This window comes from Zootoca vivipara, chromosome 4, assembly GCF_963506605.1.
Source record: "Zootoca vivipara chromosome 4, rZooViv1.1, whole genome shotgun sequence".
Lineage (NCBI taxonomy): Eukaryota > Metazoa > Chordata > Lepidosauria > Squamata > Lacertidae > Zootoca > Zootoca vivipara.
This window is the reverse complement of record NC_083279.1, coordinates 8,859,363-8,884,683: the sequence shown is the minus strand read 5'-3', so window position 1 is coordinate 8,884,683 and position 25,321 is coordinate 8,859,363. Positions and strand designations below refer to the sequence as shown.

Here is a 25,321-nt window from a genome sequence, read left to right as displayed (position 1 = left end):
GCCGAGGAATCCGAGGTTAACAAGATTTGTTTGCTTAAAAAGCAGAGAGACACTGAACCCTTTATTCACCATTTTTATGGGTTACGCAGTAATGCAAGCCTAATGACTGCACAAAATACAGAAGCTGCAAAGTTTCAGGAAAAATAGTTGATTCTTCTCCAGAAAATTTAGAATGAACATGGAGAGGCTGTGAAACCCAAGAATGCCATCAGTCATCAAATACAACGGTGCTGGAACATGGTCTCTGTACTAAAACAGCTATTTCACTGTAGAAAGGATTTAAAAAAGAAAGAAAAAGTATCTAAAGTACGAGCAGAACTCCTCCACTTCAGAGCAGCTTCCACAGAATTTGTTTAAATGTCAACACTGCTCAACTAAAACAGCATGGAGGAAACTGGTACCAAGTTCTGGCGAAGCAGCAACACTCCAGCTCTTTCTTCCCAAGCCAGAAATATTATACACATCACTTCTGGGAAAACAGAACTGCTTTCCTTTTAAGTTATGTTTCAAACAGGAGGGTTTCCCCCCGCCCCTCTTGCTCTCTTCATAACTTTAATTGGATTTTTGCATCATCTCACAGATTTCAAATATTTTGTTAGGCGTGAGTTGATCATCCAGTGTATTTTAAGCCCTCAAAATTGCTCATATGCATCCCGTCTTGCAAGTAGATTTATTTACTTTTATACAAAAAACACAGTTTGGAAAGCATGTGGAATACATTTATGTTAAACTGTTGGTCGAACACCAACATTTGGTTTGGAATCACTTTAGAACAAGACCGCACCGTACAAGATAAGAAAAGGAAACTCAGAAAAATAATAACCATCTACATTCTCCTTATTGAACGACTACTGGTGCTACAAATAACACACACCTTTCTTTTGATGTGCCCTGAAGATGAATATTGAAGGCTACAGCATCCCACATCCAGATCTTCATTTTCCATGCAGTATCCAACCCGAAAGCCCAAAAATATCTTCTTGATGCCATAGAACTACCCGTGCTCAGTTTCAGCTTCTGAACCATGCTTAAGACTAAAAATACGTTACATGCCTTTGCCCTGTAAATGATATCACAATTTCTGCTAGGATGTTGTTTTATCAACAATGGATGTTGTCATGGGTGCTGGAATTCAAAATTAGGAGAAGCAATGGGAAATTCCAGCTTTGGGGTGAAATGTCAGGTGTTTCTGCGTTCTTCTGGTCCCAAGATTGCATTTCTAGGAAATTTCTGTTGTGTGGTTTTGGTCTTTGCATTTTTTGGCACAAACGAAAGATGGGAAATTGGAATACAGATAGTGGAAGTGGGGAAAATATCAGGTACTTCTGGTGTAAAGGAATGCAGAGGCCAGGAAAAGGTTCCAGCTCAGCTTCTCTTCTCCCAACTATGAGGGCTGACTTTTGAAATAAGGTGTGTGCTTCTAATCTAGATTTAGAGAGGGGCTTTGTGGGGAGCAGGCGGAAGAGGCAGAATTCTGGGAAAGAAAAGACGGGCGATTAGGGGTGCCCCTCTTAAAGACCACAGAAAACACATTTGAGCAGTGTCTGGTCAAGTCTCCTTATTTCAGATCCCAAGATCAACTTTTTAAAAGGAGGGCTGACAGCTTCCGTTCCCTTTTCAGTTAATTACTGATCTTTAATTATTTACTCTAACCTAAAATCGTTCTAGCTAGGTGCGGGAAACGCCAGTTATTCCAAAAGCTAAAGAAGGGATGAATAAAGCTCTGGCAATTTCAGAAATGGATTCGCAAAGTAATGTTGTACATAGGAGGAAGCGGGGGGACAGGAGAGGGCTCCTGTACTATTAATAGTTGCATAGAAGAGGCAATTTCAAAAGGCACCGCTTACACCTTCTGAAATTCCCTATTTTATACAATAAATTAAAGATTCTTCTGGTCACCTTCAGGGAAATAATCCAAGCAAATCCAACTGCAAAACTTGTAGATTGCTGCTGAAAGAGAGCAGACCTGGTTCAAAAAAGTTTTTAAGACAGGTGGACTAGATTTAAAGTCCCATCTTTATGCAGTACTAGAAATTCCCATGGCAACCTAATCTTTGAGACAGGTTGAACTGGAAGCCCAAAAGTTCTGGGTTCAAATCTAGCCAGAAAGTTATGAGTTCCAATTTCATCTTGGTCATGAGGGCATAGATTAGCCTTTGCCAAACCGCTGTGCCTTTCAGCTTCTATAGCATAGGGATAGTTCCAACTTTGTGTGGGTGACAGATGCATTTGAAGTGCTTTAGAGAAGCACTATTTGAATGTTAAGTATTGTTCCCTCTATTTTACAACATACCTGTTACATATCAAGGTAGATTGTGGAGCATAATCTTTTGAAACACCTGTCTGCACTCGATGGTCTGTCTACCTCTGCTGAACTGAACTCGCATTTTTTCATTTTGGGTGGGACAGAAGAACAGCAACAACTCTGCTTCAGTCTCCACTAAACTGCTGGAGCAGGACTCAACACTGTTATTCCTAGGGCACGGCGAGTACGGTGTTTTCTTTTTAAATTTTAAAAAAAGGATCGTGCTTTAAAATAGATTCCACAGGGTGGAGTTTTGTTTCCTAGCGGATTGAGAAAGGGAGATTCAAGAGTCCTAAAACAAAACATTTCGCACGCACGCACGCACACACACACACACACACAAACAGCAGAGTTGTACAAACAGGACCAATAAAATAAGTTGCATGGGCGACAGGTCAAAAAGGGAAGTCTATTCTGTTAATAAAGGCCAGCTTGTCTCCCCCCCACACACACACACTCACTGCAGTTGTGAATAAAGTGTGTGTTCTGCTGAGAGGAAGCGGCTTAGAAGAGCTGAGTCACTTGTGTGACTTCTCTTTATTCTCCTCCTTCATTGCTGTGTTTTTCTAGCTGCCTGTCACTCGTTCTACCTCTCTGTATTCCTCTATTTTGTGTCCTCATACGCACACCACAAGGATGCTCTCCTGTACCCACATACCTGGGCGTGTGGGATTGAACTCAGCGGGGCATACATCTGAGCAGACATCACTGACTCATTTATTTCAGCCACCTCCTGCCCTTATTTTGCCAAGTTGCTAGCTTTTCGTTTTACTTCCAAACTAGACCGTGAGCCCATTGAACGTGGCCTAGTTTTTCCAAGCACACTTCTGAAATAACCACTGGTTCATTGTGTCTAGCACAGAGTGTGGGCACAAAATGAGGTTAATCCAAAAATAGCATTCTCTATTCGTATACCCAACGGGGGGGGGGAGAGAAGAAATTGCCTGAAAAACCCTAGTCATGCTTGAGAATGATAGGGATTATTCTAAGGGATTTTCCAACTCGCGCGCCAAGGAATGCCCCCACCGCACAGAGTATTCTAAGGAATACTAGGGTGGAAAACCACTGCCCTGCTAGGTGTTCCATATTGCCTCTCGGCTTAGAACTCTGCATAAATGGCTCTGTCCCAGAACAGCAGAAACCCTCCCTTCCTTCCTTCCACCCATCTAGAATTCAGCTGGGAAGAGATGTCAGGAAGAGATCCTTTCTCCTTTCACAAGAAAGAAGAGCCCCAGTTACATAAATGGATGGGGAAACTGTGGCCCTCCGGAAGATGTTGACCTACAAGCCAGCATGCCCAACAGCTAGAGGACCACAAGGCCACCCCACCCATGTTAGAAAATGTCTAAGAAGAAGTCAAGATCAAAGTCTTACTGGAAAAAATGGTTGTGTCTCCTACCTGTGCCTGTGTGTGTTTTAACTGCAATGCATTATCCATTACTGCAGGGAGGGGGGACCTATGACTTCCCCCAGATGTAGTTAGACTCCCATCACGCTGACCAAAGCTGATGGGAGCTGGAGTCCAGTAACAACTGGAGGGCCACGGGCTCCCCATCCCACCCCTGAACTACCATAAAGGGGGCAAAGGCCTTCCTGTTTATTTACAAGATGCTACTCTAAATCCCAAAACTCGGCCCTCCAGATGGTTTGGGGCTACAACTCCCATCACCCCTAGCTAGCAGGACCAGTGGTTAGGGATGATGGGAATTGTAGTCCCAAAACATCTGGGGGGCCGAGTTTGGGGATGCCTGCTCTAAGGTAACAAATTGTATGCAGGAAGATCCATCTTCCTGCATCCAGGAATATAGAGGAGGGTGAAAGGTTGTTTTCTGCTGCTCCAGAGAAGCGGACACGGAGCAATGGATTCAAACTACAAGAAAGAAGATTCCACCTAAACATTAGGAAGAACTTCCAGACAGTAAGAGCTGTTCGACAGTGGAATTTGCTGCCAAGGAGTGTGGTGGAGTCTCCTTCTTTGGAGGTCTTTAAGCAGAGGCTTGACAGCCATATGTCAAGAATGCTTTGATGGTGTTTTCTGCTTGGCAGGGGGTTGGACTGGATGGCCCTCGTGGTCTCTTCCAACTCTATGATTCTATGATCTTCTCACAAGTTTGCGGATCTCGTTTCCATCCCAGTCACACTATTAATGTGCTACGGTAGTAATCCTCACGAGGAAGACATTCCCAATGAAATTTCTCCTGGTTGAAGTGGTGTACTGAAGCCATGGAAATCCATAAACCGAAAGGCGTCACAACAGGAACTCTGCCACTTAAAGAGAGGCAGTGTGGTATAGTGGGAAGAGGGTTCATTCAAATTCCCTCTCAGCCACAAAATTCACTAAGTGGCCTTGGACATGCCTTTATCTCTCAGCACAATCTGCCTCATAGTGTTATTGCAACTGTAAAGTGGGGTAGCCCCCGAGTCAAACGGAATTCTGAACAGGAAGGTCAAGAGACAAGTGTGATAAATCTTTTACAGTAACTTGATGAATACTTAGGTTGTCAGTACAATGCATGCAAGGCAAGGGAAAGGAGCCTTGCACACACTTCTTATCAAGGTTGTCCACACCCACCGAGGCAAACAAACATTTACTGCAGTTATTGGACAACTAAGACAACAGAAGCCTATGAGAAAGACGTTAGCCCTGAACGGGATCAGAAGCAACCCGTTTCACCCAATTTACAGTTCACTCACAAACCATTAAAAATTCTAAACAGTAACCTAAATCATTCAAACGGGGGGGGGGGGCGGCAACTTGAAAATTAACATTGTTTTGGGTCAAAAAGCAAGCCATAACTTTCTTGCTGCTGGTGTATATAAAGTTGCAAGAAACATGCCCACATCAGCTTGCAACTACAGTGGTGCCTCGCTAGACGAATTTAATTCGTTCCATGGGTCTATTCTTGTAACGAAAAATTCGTCTAGCGAATCCCATAGGAATGCATTGAATTTTTTTGAATTTTTTTTTTTTTGCCCATAGGAACGCAGTAATTGAATTTCAATGCATTCCTATGGGAAACCGCGATTCGCTAGACAAATTTTTCATAAAATGAATTTGTCTAGCGAGGCAACCTCCGCTAGAAAAATCCTTTCTTTAAGCGAAAATTTCGTCTTACAGGGCGTTCGTTAAGCGAGGCACCACTGTACCAACTTTTGAGAATCAGGGTGGTTCACAGATCATCTCACCTTCTAGAAAACTCTGAAAATGTATAGAGAAACCTATCCCTATGTGCAAACAGGATACAGAGGGCACTGTCTTCAATCTGGTCTCATCAGGGGTTTTCCTGAATGTTGCTCTGATATTGGGATGTGTGCCCCCCCCCCAATGCAGAAGCATGAAAATATGAACACATGATTTTGAGAGGGAGAGCTATTTTGCTTCTCAGAAATACACCAGGTACACATTGTGGGACTCACAAGTAGTGGACACGTTATCTTGGATTAGATCGAAGTCATCATCAGAGTGATCCCAGGTTGCTGCACCATATAACCAAAGCAAGGTATAGTTTTAGCAACCAAAGCTTTTTTTTTAATTTAAAAAAACCCCATCTGTTCTAACTAATGATGACCCTTAGTTTTTATAGGCCCCAATAAGCAGGCAGACAAAATTTAAACTGTCTCAGAATGAACACATCATAAAGTATTTCCACACAAAAAATAAAGCCTTAACACTTGAAGTAAACGACACTGTCTCTATCCAATGATATGAGCATCCAGAACCCAGTTAGGCCTTTCAGCAAACACCACTTTGGTCTTGCTGTGCAGGTGGCCCAGTACAAATGGAACTCTGAAGTTCTTTCATTCTCAAGCCTACGGTGGCCAAATGACCAGAAAATGTAAGCAAGGCCCGCTCCCATGCCATTCAAAGCAGCTCGATTTGCAGAAAGCAGTTACCGCCTGCAGATAACTGTTAAAATGGATTGGCCAACCCAAACGTTGGCACAACTGCTTGAGAAACCATCCCCATGAATAAAATACCTGCTTCTCCATCGTTCGATCAGATATTTGAAAGCTGTCTCTCCCCCTGCCCTTCTTGCACTTTGGGTTTGGCATGTCCATCCTTTTGGAATCGATTATTATCTCCATTTTACAGAAGAGGAACTGAATGAGGACCAAGCTGGTGAGATGTTTTACCAGTTCCCTATTCCCACCCACAGGTTATTTCTGTTTTCTTAAAAAAACAACACATACAGGCATGTTGTCCTCAGCAGCAGATGAGAAGCCTGTCCCACTCTGAAATTCCTGTTGTATCGAGAGTTGCCCGGAGAAAGCCTGGGATTATTAGAGAATCCCAACTGGCAGAAATTCTTCCTAGCCCAACAGTATAGTAGCAGCAAGTCTCTTCCCACCAGGCATACAAACACACACACACAAAAGAGACTTGTCAAATTTTAAAAAGAGGATCTGTAATAAATCCATACCATCTGGCATGTGTATTTATATGTTCTGTATACAGGGAGATGGTTTCCTCGTCTTTGGTTTGGGTTCCACAGCTGCTCAGCTGTGCTCTGCCATTTTCACACTTCACGCTTCAAAGATGGCACTTTTAGGCTCAACGCCACCCCCTTTTCAATGGCAGTGTTTATATAGTTAAGATTCAGAGCCCACCACTCACTCGGTTCGAAACAATAAAAGGTCACGTCGAAAAATCCCACTCCGATCTAGGCAAATCAAGAGCCGTTTGAACACAAGACGTGCTTTCAATCAGAGATCATGTTCAATGTATTTAGCCATCTAGGACAGGGTACTTTGAAAACTGGAAGAATCTTCTATCGTATGTAGATGAGACTTAACTTTGGGGCAGGGTGTTAGATAACTGCCACCTCCCAAATAATGCTATTCCATCAACTTTAACTACGGTAATAAAAAGACTGCTTTCTCAACAAGAGACTTGTGTGTATTTCCTTTGCAATCTATCCCGATGAAGAATTCCGCAGAACTTGGAAGCTTGCTAATGGCTGAGATTTTGACCGATCCTAATAAAAGTATTTCAGGCTCTTTGCTACTTATAATTTGATGGCCCTAAATATTTCAAATCTTTCCTCACCCGGAGATGCGCACCAGCAAGCAAGCAGCCAGCCTACAACATTTGCTTTAGAACAAATGAGGAGGCTGGGCGGGGCTTTGGTTTCCCAGGTTATTGGACTACAACTCCCATCATCCACAATCACTGGACTGGGAGAAGTTGGGAGTCCAACAACATCTGCTTCAGAAGGCAGAGCTGGTAACAACAGGATCCCAAGCGAAAGCTTCAGAATTTGTTGCAATTAAGGAGCATCTGAGCATATTATGGTGATTCCTCTGACTCAGTCCCCATTTGTTTTCGTAAGGCCCTTTCAGAATTAAGTGTGTTTACAGCTAGCAACAGTCTTCCTTATCAGGCATCAAATATCCTGGAACTGAAGCTTAATCCCTCTGAGAGAACAAGTGGCATGCTTTCAGCAGACATTAGGCATTTAATTAAAAGCAAAATTTTGTTGGTGGTCAGAACTAAAAAAAAGTCTCGTTGGTGCTGGCACTGTTAAATCCATGATGGCAAATAAAAATGAGATACATGAGCAGTTCGCTCAGCCTCCTATCCCATCCCCAAACCCCAAATCACACTGGTTTCTACGGCAATAACTAGACAAAAAATGAAGAGCTGAAGCAGACATAGGGTTCGTCAGCATCTAAATTCTTGAGAACCACTTTATCTTCTAGGCTAGGGGATTAGTCCAGAGGCTGACCTATGCCAGCAGCTGGGATTTTTTTATTATTATTTACCATGCTTTGATTAAAAATTTGATCAACCACTAGGAATCATACAAAAGTTTTGGGGAGGGCAAATTTGGCTCAGCTGCTCCTGATCTTGGACGGCAAAAACCTGCAACCACACAGGAAACACTTAAAAAAAAAAACAAAGTACACTGTCTATCTCGTGTGCTCTGCTATTTTTCTCCCAAGGAAGGAATGGGTTTATAGAGCTCGTAAACAGGGATGCCAAACCATTTGCCATTGTTGCCCAATTACTTTGCATTCGTGCCTGTTGCACCCTGTGCTCCCCGATGTTATTTCAACTTATACTCCATTTTCACCCTGTTTTTTATGAGGCAACAGACAGAAGGCTAGAGAAGTCCTTACCCGCACCCAAAGTACACAAACCAATTGCCAATTGAGAGGGGAGGGGTCCGGCTTCCAGGTAAGAACCAGGGAGTTAGCAGAGATCTTTAACAGCAAGACTGCACTGCAAACACTTATCCACAGTGAAGGGATAGAACTTCGTATTACACACCTTGTGTTAAGACACTGCCTTATCATTTTCGGGGGGAGTCTTATTCCAGCGGAAAGGGCTCTACGAGGCGCAGCATGGCTGAGGGCAGCGAGCTGTTGCCGGGAGAAGCCGCGTCCTTGTCTTATTTTCGGGGTATGGCTTATATTAGGGAAAGGCGTAGAAACCCTGCTACGGCTTATTTTATGGGTATGCCTTATTTTCCGGAAAACAGGGTAGTACTGCATACTATTCATTAGTTATCTTTACTCAGTTCAGGAATGCATATTCATTCCTCAAGGAAGGAGATGTATGATCAAGAAGTCCACATGTATGTTATTACTAGGGCCTAAAATGAAGGCATCGGGACGCGGGTGGCGCTGTGGTCTAAACTACTGAGCCTAGGGCTTGCTGATCAGAAGGTCGGCGGTTCGAATCCCTGTGACGGGGTGAGCTCCCGTTGCTTGGTCCCAGCTCCTGCCCACCTAGCAGTTCGAAAGCACGTCAAAATGCAAGTAGATAAATAGGGACCGCTACAGCGGGAAGGTAAACGGCGTTTCCATGCACTGCTCTGGTTCACTACATGACCTGGAAGCTGTATGCCGGCTCCCTCGGCCAGTAACGCAAGATCAGCGCTACAACCCCAGAGTCGGTCACGACTGGACCTAATGGTCAGGGGTCCCTTTACCTTTACCTTTAAAATGAAGGCATGGCTCTCTCCTATACAGAAATTGCATTTCTGCCAACAACTGAAAAGCATGGCTACAGCCAGAGGCAATTCATACTCATGTTTTAAGGTTCCTTGTCCCAGCTCGTGAAATTAGGCTCTTTGGCACATTCACACTAAAGATGGTTTTTACAAAAGATTGACAGATTCAACTCCTTTCCCCCGTGTTATCAACTTACTTGCTGGTAAAAGCAGGAATCTTGAATTTCGTTTATTTTCCTCGCATCCCATCCCTTTAAAGGAGAGAGCCCTGAATCGCCAACAACCTCCCCTGGTGTGTCACGTGAGCACCACTAAAAATCATAAAATATGGTTAAAACAGCCAGCAATGAGAGAAGCAGGTGCCATGACTGCCATTCGACTGCCTCATTTCTTGCAGCGCGGAAAACTATAGGACAGAGAAACAATCTCGGGAGGAAGGAGGCTGCTGGGGCTGGCCGCAAGATAGGGCAATAGGCAGCGGGCTAGACACCCGTCCTATCTGAATTCAAAGCCTTCCTCCATGACGCACACAGACCTCTGTGATATTTACCCCAGCTTCTGAAACACATATGAAGTGATTCTGACTTGGATTGGGGCGTATCAGTGTTCTAGTTGCCCATCAGCCTTAATGCAAAGTCTTGGGCTGGCCAGTCACTTGTTCTCATTTCATCCTCCTTCCTACGAGGATAAAATGGAGGAAAGGAAGGCCCTCTGCCTTGAGCTGGTTGGAGGAACGGTGTGATAAAAATAAACTTAAAAAACAGGTTGGATTCTAGAGGCTGTCTGAATAGTCTCTCCCGTCTACACTGGTTCTCAGACAACAGTTTCCTTTTAAGGTTTTTAAGAGTGCCTGGCTAGAGAAATCAAAAACTAGCATTGGGGCAGAGGCAGAAGTGTTCGATGGCCAAGCCTTAAAAACTTTGGTAACAGGGATTGTACGCATCTTGTTACAGAAGTGCCCCTTCTCTTGGAAGCATCGAGGGGGGGCTTCCATTTCCCGGCAGCATATACAAGCTATATCTATAGATAGATGAAATAGTTTCTAGCATTAAGTGCAGAACTATTAATGGCAAGGCAAGCATGTGATCAAAGAACATGTCTGCCCAGAAACTCCCAACGCAGAAAGACCCAGAGGCTGCTCAAAAACATCTTCCATACCAGATAGGGGAGGCTAAGGAACGCAAATGGCAGCTTGCTGGCCCCGTTAAATGGGAGTTCACAGCGCAATCCTAAGCCCCACTGAGTGCACTACGGGCTCACCCTCAGGTAGGCTTGCAAGTTTTAGGCTTATCACCGAACATGTGCAGACTTCATATCAGCTAGTAGTAAAGTCTCTCACTTCTGAGTTGGGGAGGACAGGGCTGTTTCAGGGCGACGTAGGGCTGCACGATTCATGCCGCACCAGCAAAAGAAAAAGCTCATTTTTTTATGGCTATTTGGAACCTCCAAGAACAGGGAAGGGATATTTGGTGGCAGGCCACAATACGTGGTTGGGGGACTCCGCTCAGCTTTGTGGGTGACAAAGTTCAGGCCTGGGAGAGCAAGCAAGAGGGAGGGAGAGAGACAAACAAACCTCCAGGCAACTTGACCGATACACCTTCTTTACAGAAATTAACCCGAGTGCTTGCAAAAACACTATTTAGGGGGGGTCGCCTTGACTTATTTAGAAAGCTGCAGTTGCATTTGTATAAAACCTCTCATGCGCAAATGCTACGGCAGAAAAGTTAACTATTTATTTTTTAAAACACACACACACAATTTGAATCCTTTTATTGACTTCTGGCAAGCAAGTTCAGGTCGGTCACCCTGCCAATAACACCAGTTGAGGGTTTACGGCACATCAGCCTATAATAAGGATTTCTGTCCACGATCATGAGGGTTGCGTAACGTCAGTTATGAAACTAAAGTTATTGCCCACAGCCAATGGAGAAAGAAAGCCTTGTACTGTGGCTTTGGAGAAAGTACTTTAGCACCAATTTCCCTCTGAAGCTGGGATGAGAACCTACGGCCTCACGTAATGTCGTTTTATTCCAACTCCAATCGGCCCCAGCCATCATCGCCAATGGTGATGGGAGTTAGATTCCAACAGCATATGGAAAGGCCACAGTTCCCCATTCCTGCTCTAGAAAGCAAGGACCAGGTTTAGATTTAGCATTAGAGAGACCGGGCTCAGGTGTGTCCAGCAAGCCAGTGGTTGAATGAGGCTCTGGATCCCATACAGTCGTACCTTGGTTTTCGAACAGCTTAGTTCTCGAACGTTTTGGCTCCCGAAGGCCGCAAACCAGGAAGAGACTGTTCCTGTTTGTGAACTATTTTTGGAAGCTGAACATCCGATGGGGCTCCTGCGGCTTCCGATTGGCTGCAGGAGCTTCCTGCAGCCAATCAGAAGCTGTGCTTTGGTTTCCAAACATTTGGAAGTCAACTTCCGTTTGACTTCCAAGGTACAACTGTGTTCTCCAAATTCCTCTGGCCTCCGCAAGCCACTGTCGCTCACTTTCAGGAATCAAGGCAGGTTGAGGTTTTGAGTTTTGGCAATTTAAACCCCCCAGATTTCTACAGCACGAGAAGAGCAGGGCTTGTTTTCACCAGGCCTCCTTAGTTACTTAGGGCACCCCACATGCAGTTATCCTTTTCAGTTACTTTGGCTACTTTGAAATAAGTCCTGTTGTATTTATGGGGAGAGAAACCACAGCGCAACAGCCTTAAGCCCAAAAAATGGGCCAAGGTAGCCCAGTGAAGGACATTGTTCGGAAGAGACATGAACCCAGGTATCGCTGATTCAAGACCAACACTATAGGCACTCTGCCTCACTTTAAAACCTTCTCCATAATTGTAGAATCCAACAAACCTTTGAGCATGTTAACTACTTCAGGACTGAGAAAACAAATTAAAGGTGCTAGAACAGGCCTTTTCTCCTGGTCAGTTGGCAACGCTCATAAAGATTTCAGCAGCAATGTGACGTAATATATATATACAGTGGTGCCTCGCTAAACGAATGCCCTGCTTAGCGAAATTTCCGCTTAACAAAAGGATTTTTCGAGCGAAGCTTGCCTCGCTAGACGAATGCGTTTTACGAAAAATTCGTCTAGCAAATCGCAGTTTCCCATAGGAATGCATTGAAATTCAATTAATGCGTTCCTATGGGCAAAAAAAAATCAAAAAAATTCAATGCATTCCTATGGGGTTCGCTAGACAAATTTTTTTGCTATAAGAAAAGACCCGTGGAGCGAATTAATTTCGTCTAGCGAGGCACCACTGTATATTTAAATGGTTTGCTTTAACAGCTGCGTGATCTTCAGAAACTAACGTGTGAGCATGGAGATAAAAACCACCCGCGAAACTCTGCAGATGAAGCCTGTTTAAAAGGCACGGCGACAGAAATGGAAAAGGTTAGCAGCGCTAGACCCTTATTTGCCCAACAACTGAGTCTCAGAGCCTGTTCCTACCACTCCCATGTAAGCTGTGCATTTATTTATTTATTTTGTCCCCCTGCCCATTTGTTTTATTTCTTGCAGTTTATAAATCCAACAAGCTTGCTCCTATCTTGAGCTGAGCACCTCTCTCACCAACCGCTGCTGCCTTTAAGTTTGCTCTGAAAAGAATGCCATTAAACCTACTGAAAGCCGTTCAGGTGGAGACAGATTGCTAAATAAATACTATGAAAAGGCACAGGGTTTCCAAATACAAAGGAAGAAAGCGTACGCTCTGTTTTGACTTCTAAAAAAGCAAGATTGCTGCTGGAGGCTTTTTGTATTTTAAAGTGACAGATCACAGAGAGGGGTGGATGAGAGTCAGGTTAAAATGGATTGTTAGGAAGAGAGAGAGAGAGGGAGAAAAAACCCAACCAATGTTCCCCCATAGATACTACAGAACAAGTTGAGCCAGATAAACAGGTCTGTTAAACCCCTAAGGGGATTGGAAAGAGTATCACACAAAACTTTAATAACATGCATTTCATGACCTACATTTATTAAAGCTTTCGTGCTACAGTGTTTTTATAAATAGCTTTTGGGGGGGAGGGGGTGTTCCTAAGCCAAATGAGTACAAAGAATTTAAGGAAAACAGCTAAATTAAGCTTCATAATTTAATATGGGTTTTGTTTTGGGTTTTTTTGTTTTTTTGTCAAAGGGCTCCCGTAATCTTCTGGGGAAACTTCTTTCAGAATACTCAGCACATTACATCAACCAGACATAACAGATCCACCCAAAAAATCGGTCACCTTTTATATGCTTCCATAAAAAGCCTTCGCAAAACAATACATTTCAAGTTGAGCATGTCTATCTTACCACGAAAGGGGTGTTACTGATCACATATTATCTCCATGTCAAAGTACAACACTGATTTGGGTAAGTATGTAATGTACTTAAGACGACCAGATTTTATTCAGAGTGGACTTCTTTCTATTAGAGTCATTGACCTGTGATGAAGAGGAGTCTAATCTACAAAAACTTATGCCAACCATAATAAATGTGTTAATCTTTAGAGCACAACACGCTTGTTTCTGTGCTGATTTTAAATTACGAAGTAGTTGTGAGCTAGAGAACACTTTAAATATCAAGTCTCCTTCCATCTATGCAGCAGGATATTTTACATTATTGAATGCGCAAATAGAGAATTTAAAAAACAACAACATATTTTAACATTCCTAGCTTTAAGTCTTTTACTGTCTTTCTGTCTTCTTCTTTTTTAGGAGGGCAGTTAAAACTGTCCTAGAAATTTTGGCTGCTAGCGAGTTTTGTTACTGTTGTCCATCGAGGTTTTACTGCTTTTAATGCACAAAACTCCACAACTGCCTCCTGCAGGAACAGTGTGATATAAATTATTTTTCATAAATACTGCTGCAGCAGTGACATATGCCACATTTATTTGTTTACAGATTTATATCCTGCCCTTCAAACAACACGTTTCAGGGTGGCTTACACAATTTTCAAGCTAAAATAACTTGAAAGCTACTGGCTGCTAAATTTAGCCTTCGAGAACTGATGCTAAATCTTGGATTAGCAGAGGCCTGTTGGCTATTCTGCCTAAGAGTTTATGAATTTGTGGCATACGCAACGCGCAACTGGTTTAAACAGAGAAACACAAACGGCGGGGGGGTTTCTACTTCTTATTGTAGAAGTGAACTTTCTACTTATCTTCTTCTCCAGTGGGCACAAACCTTAGAACAGCACCTCCCAAACATCATTTTACGGCGGAGGTCTGTAGGCTCAGTGGCAGAAGCTATGCTTTGCGTGCGAATGTCCCCAGTTCAGTCCCTGGAATCTCCTGGCGGGGCTGTGAGGGATTTCCCCCCCACACACCCTGACCCCCATCTGAAAACCCTGGAAGCTGCTGGTCCTCACTGGGAACTAGGTAGTCTGGATTAGGAAGAAGCAGCTTCCAAGGGGGGCAGAAGTCAATCATTTTTGGGGTGTGCCCTGCAAGTGGAAGGAACCAAACTCATGCAGAGATACACAAGGAGTGTTTCTCTCACAGGAGGGCAATTCTGTTATTCTGTTCTGCCTTGATTGGGAGCAACTGAGTCGGTCAGATACTCAGTGCAGCAGAAATTGACCACTCTAAGCAAAGGATGGCTTGCAAGGAGGCAATAACAGGTTGGTGATTCTTAGACACAGCAGCACTCTCTTTGGGTGGGCACACTCTCAAGCAGCTTGAGAATCCTTGCCTTGCAACAATTGCTTTTCCATTTTTTGTTTTTTGTTTTGTTTTTCAACCGTTCTTTTTACAGATAGCAGCTTCGTTTATCAAAACCACATTTCCATAGTAACACTCTTGCCCGGAGGCAATTCAGTCTTTTGACAATGAGCAAACACTGAATCCAGGCCCTTGTTCTGCAGGCAAAATGAGCCTCAGATCTTTCTTCAGTTTTTTAAAGGTTTTTTTTTAAAAAAAAAACTTTTGAATTTTAGAAGTATGAAGAGGCCATTTGAACCACAATCTCAATGCACATGAGCTAGCCACACACACACACACACACACACACACACACAAAAAAAAAACCCCGAACAGCAATGTTCTTTTGAAGACTCAAAGTACTTTGATGCATCTGTATGTAGAATTTTAGTTTACTCCACATATTCCAAATGCATGCTCAGGAAACACTATAGCAGGCATGTCCAACAGGTAGATCGTGATCAACCAGTAGATCACTGGACGTCTGCGGTAGATCACTGGTAGATCATTGGCTCCCCCCAAAGAAGCTGAACAACTGTGGCTCCCCTTAAAAAAGCTGAACATTTTACCTCCTCCCTGAAAAAACTCAACAACTTTGACACCCCCCCAATGGGCCTTACTCCTTCCTAAAAAAAGCTCAACAGCTCAACAACTGACCAAAAGGGGGTAGATCACTGCCAGTTTTTAACTCTATGAGTAGATCACAGTCTTTTGGGAGTTGGCCACCCCTGCACTATAGCATTTATTCTACACCCAGGCTGCTTTTAAAAAAAATTCATTTTAAGTGCTGTACGTCTACTTTTACACAGGAAAACATCAGAACTCTCACACCGTTTTATATCACGCCAGACTGTTAGTGCATCTCTTTCATTACTGTCCACTGAATGACAGCTGCTCCTCAGGGTTTCAGATGGGAATTTCTCCTAGCCCTACCAGGACTTCTCTAGGGTTGAACCCGCTACCTTTTGAATTCCAAGGCCTGTGGCTCCACGACCGAACCCAGCTACAAACCTACACCAAATGCACCACTTAAAAATATTTGCATAAGGAATTTTTGTTATTGTTATGATTTCAACCGGCAGGACCCGAGAAAGCTAAACAGTCATCTGCTCAAGAAACTCTACAGCTTGGAAGAACTCCGAAAACACAAGATAGCAAAATAATAATAATAATAATCTAGTAAGCAACAAGATGAAAGCTTCTGTGCTAAGCACAAAAGTGAGCTAACTGTGCCTTGAATAATATACATCAGAACCAACTTGTTCAGTTTAATAAACACACAATGTATTCTCTTCCCCCCCCCCCAAAAAAAAACAGAGAACACTTTTTATTTAAATAGAACTAGTTGCCTTAAGAAGAAGAGTCTCTCATTACTTTCAGGTAGGCTACAGCAGTCATGTGGGGACCACTTGGAAGAAAACAACTGTGTGGTTTGGGTTGGTTTGTTTGTTTTTACAAACTGAAACAGTACGAAGATTTCAGTGTTTCATAGCATAATCTGGTTTTTAAATCCAGGTAAGTGTCACAGGACTGCAGCCTTGATATAGTTAAGCCGAGATCGAAAAACAATGTTTTATGTCCACGAAATTGAAACGCGCACACAATATAGGGAAGAACCCTCCAACCAAATCGCAGCATAAATTCTGTCGGAAAATGTTTAAGGGGGGGGGGAGGCAGGATGGAATGATAGAGCTTCAAAGAGGGTATTTATTCACTGCCCAAATTAAACCTCTTTATTTTAAGAAGTTCAACAAGTGTCCGTTTTCATTTTATTAACTACTCTGTTTGGCTGATTTATAACTCTCTCAGCTTGAAGCAAACCAAATGAAACCTTCCAGCAAAGCAGAGAAAGAAAGAAGGGCAACTTATATTTAGAGGACATTTAAAACACAGTAAACACATACCAGTATGAGTTCGCAGGTGCGCTTTTAAGTGGGAAGACTTCGTATAGACTTTAGTGCAACCTAAAGACAGAAAACAGAAGAGACGTCAGGCTCATCTAGAAACATTTAACATTCAGTGCCATCACCAACATGTTGATCTAACTATATTTTAAGAAAGTTACTCAAATCTGCCATATGTCACATAGCAAATATGCTGTTAGTGGGATATGCTAACAGCAAAAGGGCAGGGCCCAAGGCTGGTTTATAGCAGTAAACCCACAAATAGCACAATCAGACACACCCAGAATGTCAACTCCAATATCTATGTATTCCTAAACGTGTCCATCAATCAGACAGGATTCTTATTTCGCCAAAATCTCACTGCCATTTCCAACATCTTATCTTTCACTTATATGCGGCGAGTTGATAAACTATACCTTTCAATGTGTAAATAAGACTCCTAGTAGTAACGTATAGCGTATTATCATATTAGGAACTATACTAGCAAGGAATTACACAAGCGTGGGCTACGTGGCCAGCTGTACAAGAGCATCAAGTTCTAGAGCAGGGTTTCCCAAAGTTGGGTCTCCAGCTGTTTTTGGACTACAATTCCTGTCAACCCTGACCACTGGTCCTGCTAGCTAGGTCCTGCTAGGAGTTGTAGTCCAAAAAAAGCAAAGAAAAGCTGGAGACCCAAGTTTGGGAGACACTGATCTATAGTGTCTTGCACACCAGTTCAGCGCAAGTGTCGCCATGTCAGAAGACAATTCTGCAGGTGTATGGATTCTCTAATGCAAGAAAAACTGATGCCATTTAAAGGCCCGCCCTAGTCTCAGAAGTTATCTAAAACTCTCAAGTACAGCCTAGCTCTCCCTCAAACTTTGTAAAGAAAGCGGAGCCAGTGTTAAGTGCCACCTCTCATGTGCCACCACACCACAGCATGCCATGCCAGCTACTAGGAGTGGAACGGGACATGATCCCAATGAAATCGTCCCTTAAGGAGAAATGCGTGTACACGCAGGACTTCCTGCTGAAAGCAGAAGGAAAGAGTTGGCAGTAGACAGCAGTCACAGACTACCAGTGAGCTGTCTGCCCAGCTGCTCCTAAATTCAGCCTCCATCAGCCCCAGGCAGCCTGGCCAAAATTATAAGGGATTGTGGGAGTTCAACGACGTCTAAGAGGGCTACCATATCAGCGCTAAAACTGCAGTTCTAAGCCCACGTACTTGAAGTTCAGATTAGTCAAGAATCTGAACCAAGGCTTAAGTCCAAGGCCCAGTTGCTGGTAGAACGTCCAACATGGCAGAACTGTTCCTGGGCTGTTACCGCCTCGGGTGCTGGTGCGAATGTCTCCCTCATATCTAATGACTCCCTCATATAGAAAAAATGTCAGGGAGAAGTTCTAGCCTAGATCTTGCCCTCCTCCCCACCACCATGGAAGGCAGCAAACATACAGTTCCCCACTTGCATAAAATCCAAGTCAAGCAAACCTATTTCCCCACCATGGCCCACGCTTTTGTAAAAGGTTTGGTCTTTTTTGGGTAGTCTACCATGTTTGTTCATCTGTTGTTTCCATACAGGGCAAAAGGAATGTCAAGTGTTTCTAGAAAAAAGGTAAAGGTAAAGGGACCCCTGACCATTAGGTCCAGTCGTGACCGACTCTGGGGTTGTGCGCTCATCTCGCTTTACTGGCCGAGGGAGCCGGCGTACAGCTTCCAGGTCATGTGGCCAGCATGACAAAGCCGCTTCTGGCAAACCAGAGCAGCACACGGAAATGCCGTTTACCTTCCCGCTGTAGCGGTTCCTATTTATCTACTTGCATTTTGACATGCTTTCGAACTGCTAGGTTGGCAGGAGCTGGGACCAAGCAACGGGAGCTCACCCCGTCACAGGGATTCGAACCGCCGACCTTCTGATCAGCAAGCCCTAGGCTCAGTGGTTTAACCACAGCACCACCTGGGTCCCTAGAAAGGTGCTCTATTTTTATTTTTTGCTCTGATCCATGCTGACAATGGTTCATATTTAACCCACGGTGAAGAAGTCAAGGGAGAGCCTTCCGGTGGTTCTCCCCCGCCCCCTTCCCAGCTTACCAGGATAATCACAGTAATGAACACGCCTCTTCTCCAAGTCTGGGTTACTCCTCCTGTTGTACCTGGGCGCTGGGATGGCTGGCGAATTCATGGGGATGTTTGCAGGCACACTGGGATTGTGGATCGCCATCTTGGAGGCAATCGTAGCAGCGTAAGACGGAGGAGGGGTCAAATTCTGCAGCATTTCTGCTTGCCTGTCTGGGCTGCCAGGCTCCGAGCTTGGGGGGGAAGGCGGGAAGTAAGTGGCTTGTTGCTGGAGAAACTGGTTTGGCATGGTGTACGTGCAAGGGGGCATCGCGTGAAACTGCTTCATGGTCGTCGGCGGCATAGCGGAGGACAGGGTGTTAAGGCCCGCCATGGCAGAGGACATGGAGACGTTACTGAAGGAGTCCATCACCGCAGCTTGCGTAGTCGGGTTGGGCATGTCTAAATCGGGAGAGCTCAGGAGCTGATACAGCTGGCCTTGTTGGGGCACAGAGACGTGGATATCTGGACTGGGAATCTCCTGCTTGATGAAGAGGTTGTTCACATCGGGTGTCTGGTGGGGGCTGAAGATGCTTGTAAACTCGGGGAGCGCCTGGGTTGGGTTGGGGACGGGAGCAACAGTTTCACTCTGGTGGCTGAAGGCTGTCACGGGCTCCGTCTTGATGTGGGTCACCGGTGGCCTCTGCGATTTGTACAAGCCCGTCCTCAGCTGTGTGATATCAGGAAGGTAGATGTTCATGTTGACGCTGTAAGGCACCCCTTCACTGTTGGTGAAGAACTGGTCGACCACGGAGGCACTCTCTCGGCGGTACTTTTTATGCTCAGGGAGAACCGGGGCAGGAGGGAGCTGAGGTGTCAGATACTTCTCCATTTCACATCGGGCCTGAAGAACAAGAAGATTAAAAAAAATTAGCTCTACTACACTGTACAAGAAAGTGCTCCTAAAAAGAGATAACCTGACCGATGGCACTTTCATCTATTCTCCTTTCATATATTACAGGTTTTAAGTCTGGATAGCTCAGCTGGTTAGAGCGTGGTGCTAACAACACCGAGGCTGCAGGTTTGATCCCCATATGGGAAAGTTACATATTCCTGCATTGCAGGCGGCCGGACTAGAATGTTCCTCAGGGTCCCTTCCAACTTTACAATTCTTTACAAGCCCTGGTACTGAAAACCTAACAGGGCCGTTCCCCAAAACAACCCAAACCCTGAGCCTACAAGCATTTATCCATTAACAAGTGAAATGTTGCCATTCAGAATCCCGGCACACAATCCAGACGAAATCAAGTTCTTATGTCCCATTGAAAAAAACAGAAGCAATTTAAGGATGAGCCTAACTGTTTCTCTTTGAAATCAGTGGGAATTAGAACTTTGGCTGGATCATGTCAGTTGTATTTTTCACAGTAACTACTTAAAGAGAAGAAGAGTAGAAATAGCAGGTTGGATATATATATTCCTTTAGGTGGGGGGGAAAAATACAAACAGGTAACAAAAGCTTTGACACCAGAAGTTCAAATTACAACATTTAATAAAATGCTGTTCTCACTTTTCAGGGCTTCCTGACTACAATAAGGCAATTCCACTAAAAAGCGTTTAGATTTTATCAACTGTCTCTTGTTATCATGACTGCAATTAAAAGTTGGGTGGCGCAGTTTTAATACGTGCTTTCCTACACGCAAATCCTGTACTCCGTTTGGTTAATTAAAAATTAGCCTCTTGAGATACTCAAGAGTTTGAAGAAATTCAAATGTGCAATTTTATGGAGGGAAACAAAGAGACTGCAGCAGATGCGAAAAACACAGGCCTGGCTGCATCCATGTAAAACGTTTTTTCCTGGGCCCTTTTGAGGTGGTTGGAAGCAGCTTCACTTTCCATTTTGATTCCCACCCACCCAACTGCCACACCTGCAGGATGAGAACAGCACTGGAACAAGGTAATTTAGGAGCCTCCAATCTCATGGTTTGGAAAACCAATCCCAGAAGAACAAATATAAAGACTTGCATCTGATCCCAAAATGAAAAAAGCTATTTCCGTGTAACAGCCATAGTCTAAGAAAGTTGTGGCTGGCTGGCTGTACCACTTCATATTGCAGGGGGCTGCTCACAAGATCAGAACACTTCCCCTGTAAAAAGATTGTGCTGGCACCCAAACTCTCCCATTTACAAGGCTTCTATGTGCAAGGGAAAGGGTTTGTATTGGGGGTGGGGGACTATTCCCAGGGACTGTGCTATACCACTTCAGTGAAAAGTAGCCACTTAACCTAAATCCAAGTCCCTATTTTCCAATGAACGCTGCCTGACTTCAAAACAGGACACACAAGGGAAGGGACCTTAACACAGATAGCTAGCTACCTGATCTTAAGATTCAAATGCAAAACGAATGCCATTTACAGGTCCCTAAAGATGCATGTTTGCTACAGACCCCTTCCTGCATATGCATTTGCCACCCAGCCTGAGTGGAGAGCAAAGGTGAGTCAGCCTATAAAACCATATCCATCGGCAAACATCCCTGTCCTTGAGGAGATCTTTAATTACCAGCAGGGAGGGAGCGTGCAAGGGAAAGAGAAAGGGAATCTTTTGCCGAGTTTAGCGGTGTTAGGGGATCCGTGGGTGGACGCAGCCCGATACATTACAAGCAGAGTCACCAGTAAAACATTTATCATGTACCCTCCAGTGTGCAAATGCTGCATTCCCCGTTGCTCTGTAAGGAGTCCATTCATGCCAGAACCCTTCCATACCTCCAAAGTGAGGGTCTGCTGACCAGAGGAACATTGGGCAAACAAGTTTATTTTCAGAGCCTCTCTGAAGCCACAGTCACCACCAAAAAGCCCTCACCAGAAAGGAGAAACAGCAGCCCTCTTGTCTCCCATCAAGATCTGCACCAACGTGCCAGGCGACTTTTTCCAGCTCTTGTTTACAACCCCAGCCGAGCTTGCTTTGATGACAGAAACACTATTCTTGGGGGGGGGGAAGGGGGGAGAGGGAGTATCGCTGAAACCAGGCTGCCTCCATTGCTAGGTACTTTCCTCCATCGCTCCTCCCCCACCCACCTTTCGGGGATTGCGACATTCTAATAAATAAGATCCTTGTGCAAATCAATTAAAACCAATATTCCAGCACACACTTGGGCTGGAGATTGGGGGGAGGGGAGGGAGAGAAGGAGAAGAAGAAGGAGAAGAAGCATTGCTTTGTTTAAACCCACTTGAGGCTTTTTCCACTCATATCCACTGACATTTGGACTTTTTTAAAAAGAAAAAAAAATCTTGCAAAGGGATAAAAACGTAAGCGAAAGCGCTCAAATAAGAACAACCCAGGGCTAGAAATAGTTGCAAATTAAAACCGGTTGCGTTCCTACAAAAAAAAAGAAAATATGCCAGCGGTTTGTGCTTTCCCGTTTTAGCTCTTCCAGCTGTTTGCATGTGGATCCGTTTCCAGCCGGTTTTCTGGGACGAGAAAAAGTCCCAGAACTTCTCTCTTCCTTCTCTGCCTCTACCCCCCCCCTCCGCTGCCCTTTCTCCCTCTCGCCCCATCTAAAATGACCGTGCGTGGGCGAGAGGGACAGGCAGCGACTCTAATTCGGCTGCTGAGCAAGTGCGTTAAGGTGGCAGCTGTAGCTTTCAACACAACTGCCCGGGCCAGTTTCTCTCCCCCCCCCGCCGCCCCCCTTCACCCACTTGCTGCCTGGGCACTGGCTCAGCCCCAGGGCTCTCTGCTGCCAGTGGGTAGGTGCGTGGGTGCTGCGTAACTCCCATAAGGGCGAAATGTGGAGCCTGGCACCAACTGGCTCGCTAGGTGGGGCGGCAACCCGGATCCCAAGGGTGCCTGGGGAAGGAAGCGGGTGCCCTGTCCTGGAAAAGGGACGGAGAGTCCTCCTCGAAGGGCAGCTGGCTCTGTTTGGTGGAGATGGGTCAACACATCTGCTCCAGGGAGGAATGGCATGGGGAAACTGTGAAGTCCGCGAGTTCCTAAAGAACTGCCAATGCCGCCGCCGCCGCCGTCGTCTAGGCTTGGCGGGGCTCGGCGAAGTTGCCGCCTGACTTTCCCCGGCACCGCCCAGAGAAACAGCGGCCCGTCACCTACGCTGTAGAAAAGGCTCCGGGATAACTGGCTCCTTGCAACGAGCCTCGCAACTTCCTCCCCTATGCGCACGTAAGAACAAGATGCGTGTCTTACGCCGCGCCTTCGACCGCAGCGGCGTGAAAAGCCCCGGCGTTCACACAAAGGAAACCCGCGTTCAATAATCGCGGGTCGTTAACAAGCGCAGTTCTCGGGAACTACGCGCTGCCCGAGGTTTCGCCCTTAAACGCAAAGAGCCCCTAATAAAGCCATAAAAAGGAACCGTGTCCACCTAGGACGGGGCAAAGGCGAGCGGCACCCCGCACCTCGGAGAGCCTGAGTTGGCTCCCTGCCCCAAACACACCCAAAGCGAGCCAGCGCCGAGGCGCGCCCAGCGCGCTCCAAACAGAGAAAGCCCATGATCCGAGAAACGTGCCCCCACGAGGTGCACTCTGCCCGTGTCCAGAGACAAAATAATACATATTTTAATGCCGATGGGAAAAGATGCCGAGGCTCCACTCCTGATTAACCGTGAAGCGCGAGAGGCGCGCCCTGCGCTTACCTGCGCCATCTCCTCGCTGGGGATCCTGGCCCCTGCGCCCGGTTGCTGCTGCTTGATCTCCTCGGGACCCTGCCCCGGGAACTGCGCGGCTTCCCGGCCGCCCAGCACGGGCTTGAGCTGCGCGAAGACGGGCTCCTCGGGCCCCAGGCGGGCGCTCATGCTCAGCACCCGCGTAGCCATGCGGAAGGCGCGCCTCGGCGCGAAAGCGGCAGGACGCACGGAATGGAGCCTCGCCTCGCTCACTCCTGCCCGACAGCAGCGCGCATAAGGCTTCCAAGCTCGCTCTACCTGGCTGAGGTCGCTCCGCCTGGGCAACACCGTCCGTGGGCCCGCCCTCCCGCCTCTATTTCACCGCCTCCGCCCAGGCGAGGGGCTGGCTTTGCCGGACGGGAACGCCCACGGGCCCGGGCAGCGCGCCCCGCCCCACGGAGGGGGGGAAGAGCGCGCTGCTCGGCTGGCCTGCAAGGCGCAGGGCAGGAGGGGAGCAAAACAAGCTGTCGAGCGGGGGGCACGTTTCTCGGGGCGCTGCCCCAAAGCACCCCACCCATTTTCTCAACCCCCACCCCACCTGCTTTCTTCCCCCACACAGCCTGTTTCCCCCAAGCGCTGCTGCTAACCGCTACCGCTCCCTCCACCAATTCCCTTTCCAGACTCCGGAGCGCAATGGCCCCTGCGCGCAAAGGGGAACAGCTGGCCTGAAGAGGCCGGGGCGATGAAAGGCCAAATCCGAGCTGTTCTTTTTCGAAAATAGCAGCACTAAATTCTGGAATTGAGCGCAGGCAGCAAACAAGCAGTGAGCGTCGCCATGGGGGGAGTGCGCGCTCTTGGAGACGCAACACCCCCCCCCCCGGGATATGGAACGGGCACGGGGCGGGAGCCGGCTGGGATCCACAAAGGGCTTAAGCCAGAGTGGGTTGCCCCTCGGGTCTCTTTCACCACCACCGTATGTAACCCCCGGTAACAGGAGCCCGACCCGATGGGGCAAAAATCACATGCGTTTAATGGAAAGTTCCAAAACTAGGGTTAAATAGTGTGATGTTTGCTTTCAGTGTGGAATAACTCATATTTTTGAATGGTTGCTGGAAGGCCAAATGTCCGCTTGCGTAAAGGCTCAGTATACATTATATTGATAAGAAATACAACAAGGATTGCCCTCAGTATCACTTTTTGCTCTTGCTTCATTTTGAAAAGATGTCTATCCATATTCTGCAAGTTTAAAATAAAATAAAATCACACTACACTAAAGTGTAAATGTTTCATTGATTGTCCTTGCTTCAGCCCACCACTCTTGCCACCCTTTCCTGCCACACCAGTGTGTCACCCTTTGAAAACCACTGTACAGTATAAAAAGATAAAGGTAAAGGACCCCTGGACGGTGAAGTCCAGTCAAAGGCAACTATGGGGTTGCAGTGCTCATCTCGCTTTCAGGCCAAGGGAGCCGGCATTGTCCACAGACAGCTTTTCCGGGTCACATGGCCAGCATGTCTAAACTGCTACTGGTGCATGGAGGACCGTGATGAGTGCCAGAGCACACGGAAACGCCGTTTACCTTCCCACTGCAGTGATACTTATTGATCTACTTGCACTGGTGTGCTTTCGAACTGCTAGGTAGGCAGGAGCTGGGACAAAGCAACGGGAGCTCATTCTGTAGCAGGATTCGAACCACCAACCTTCTGATCAGCCAGCCCAAGAGGCCCAGTGGTTTAGACCACTCTTTTTTACCACCGTATTAGTGGCATGTGGCGCAGCAAGATTAGGCTTTTGCCACTAAAGTTTCTGAGCAGGAGCTAGTCAGTCTGTAGTGAAAACTTTG

General features: G+C 45.9%; 1 protein-coding gene across 2 annotated transcripts in view; it reads right to left on the bottom strand.

Annotated features, from left to right (window-relative positions):
* KLF5 (KLF transcription factor 5) overlaps window positions 1–23,822 on the bottom strand; it is a 34,464-nt gene extending 10,642 nt beyond the window's left edge. The window contains exons 1-3 of one of the 2 annotated variants that reach the window (XM_035114951.2): window positions 23,509–23,822; window positions 18,907–19,774; window positions 16,839–16,898 (exon numbers count right to left, since the gene is read on the bottom strand). In XM_035114951.2, coding sequence (XP_034970842.1) covers window positions 16,839–16,898; window positions 18,907–19,774; window positions 23,509–23,688 — 1,108 coding nt within the window. In that variant the 5' untranslated portion in view covers window positions 23,689–23,822. Of the gene's footprint in view, window positions 1–16,838; window positions 16,899–18,906; window positions 19,775–21,725; window positions 22,517–23,508 lie in introns of those variants that run through there. The other variant, XM_035114952.2, reaches the window with a different exon arrangement.
* Window positions 23,823–25,321: the final 1,499 nt, after the last annotated feature.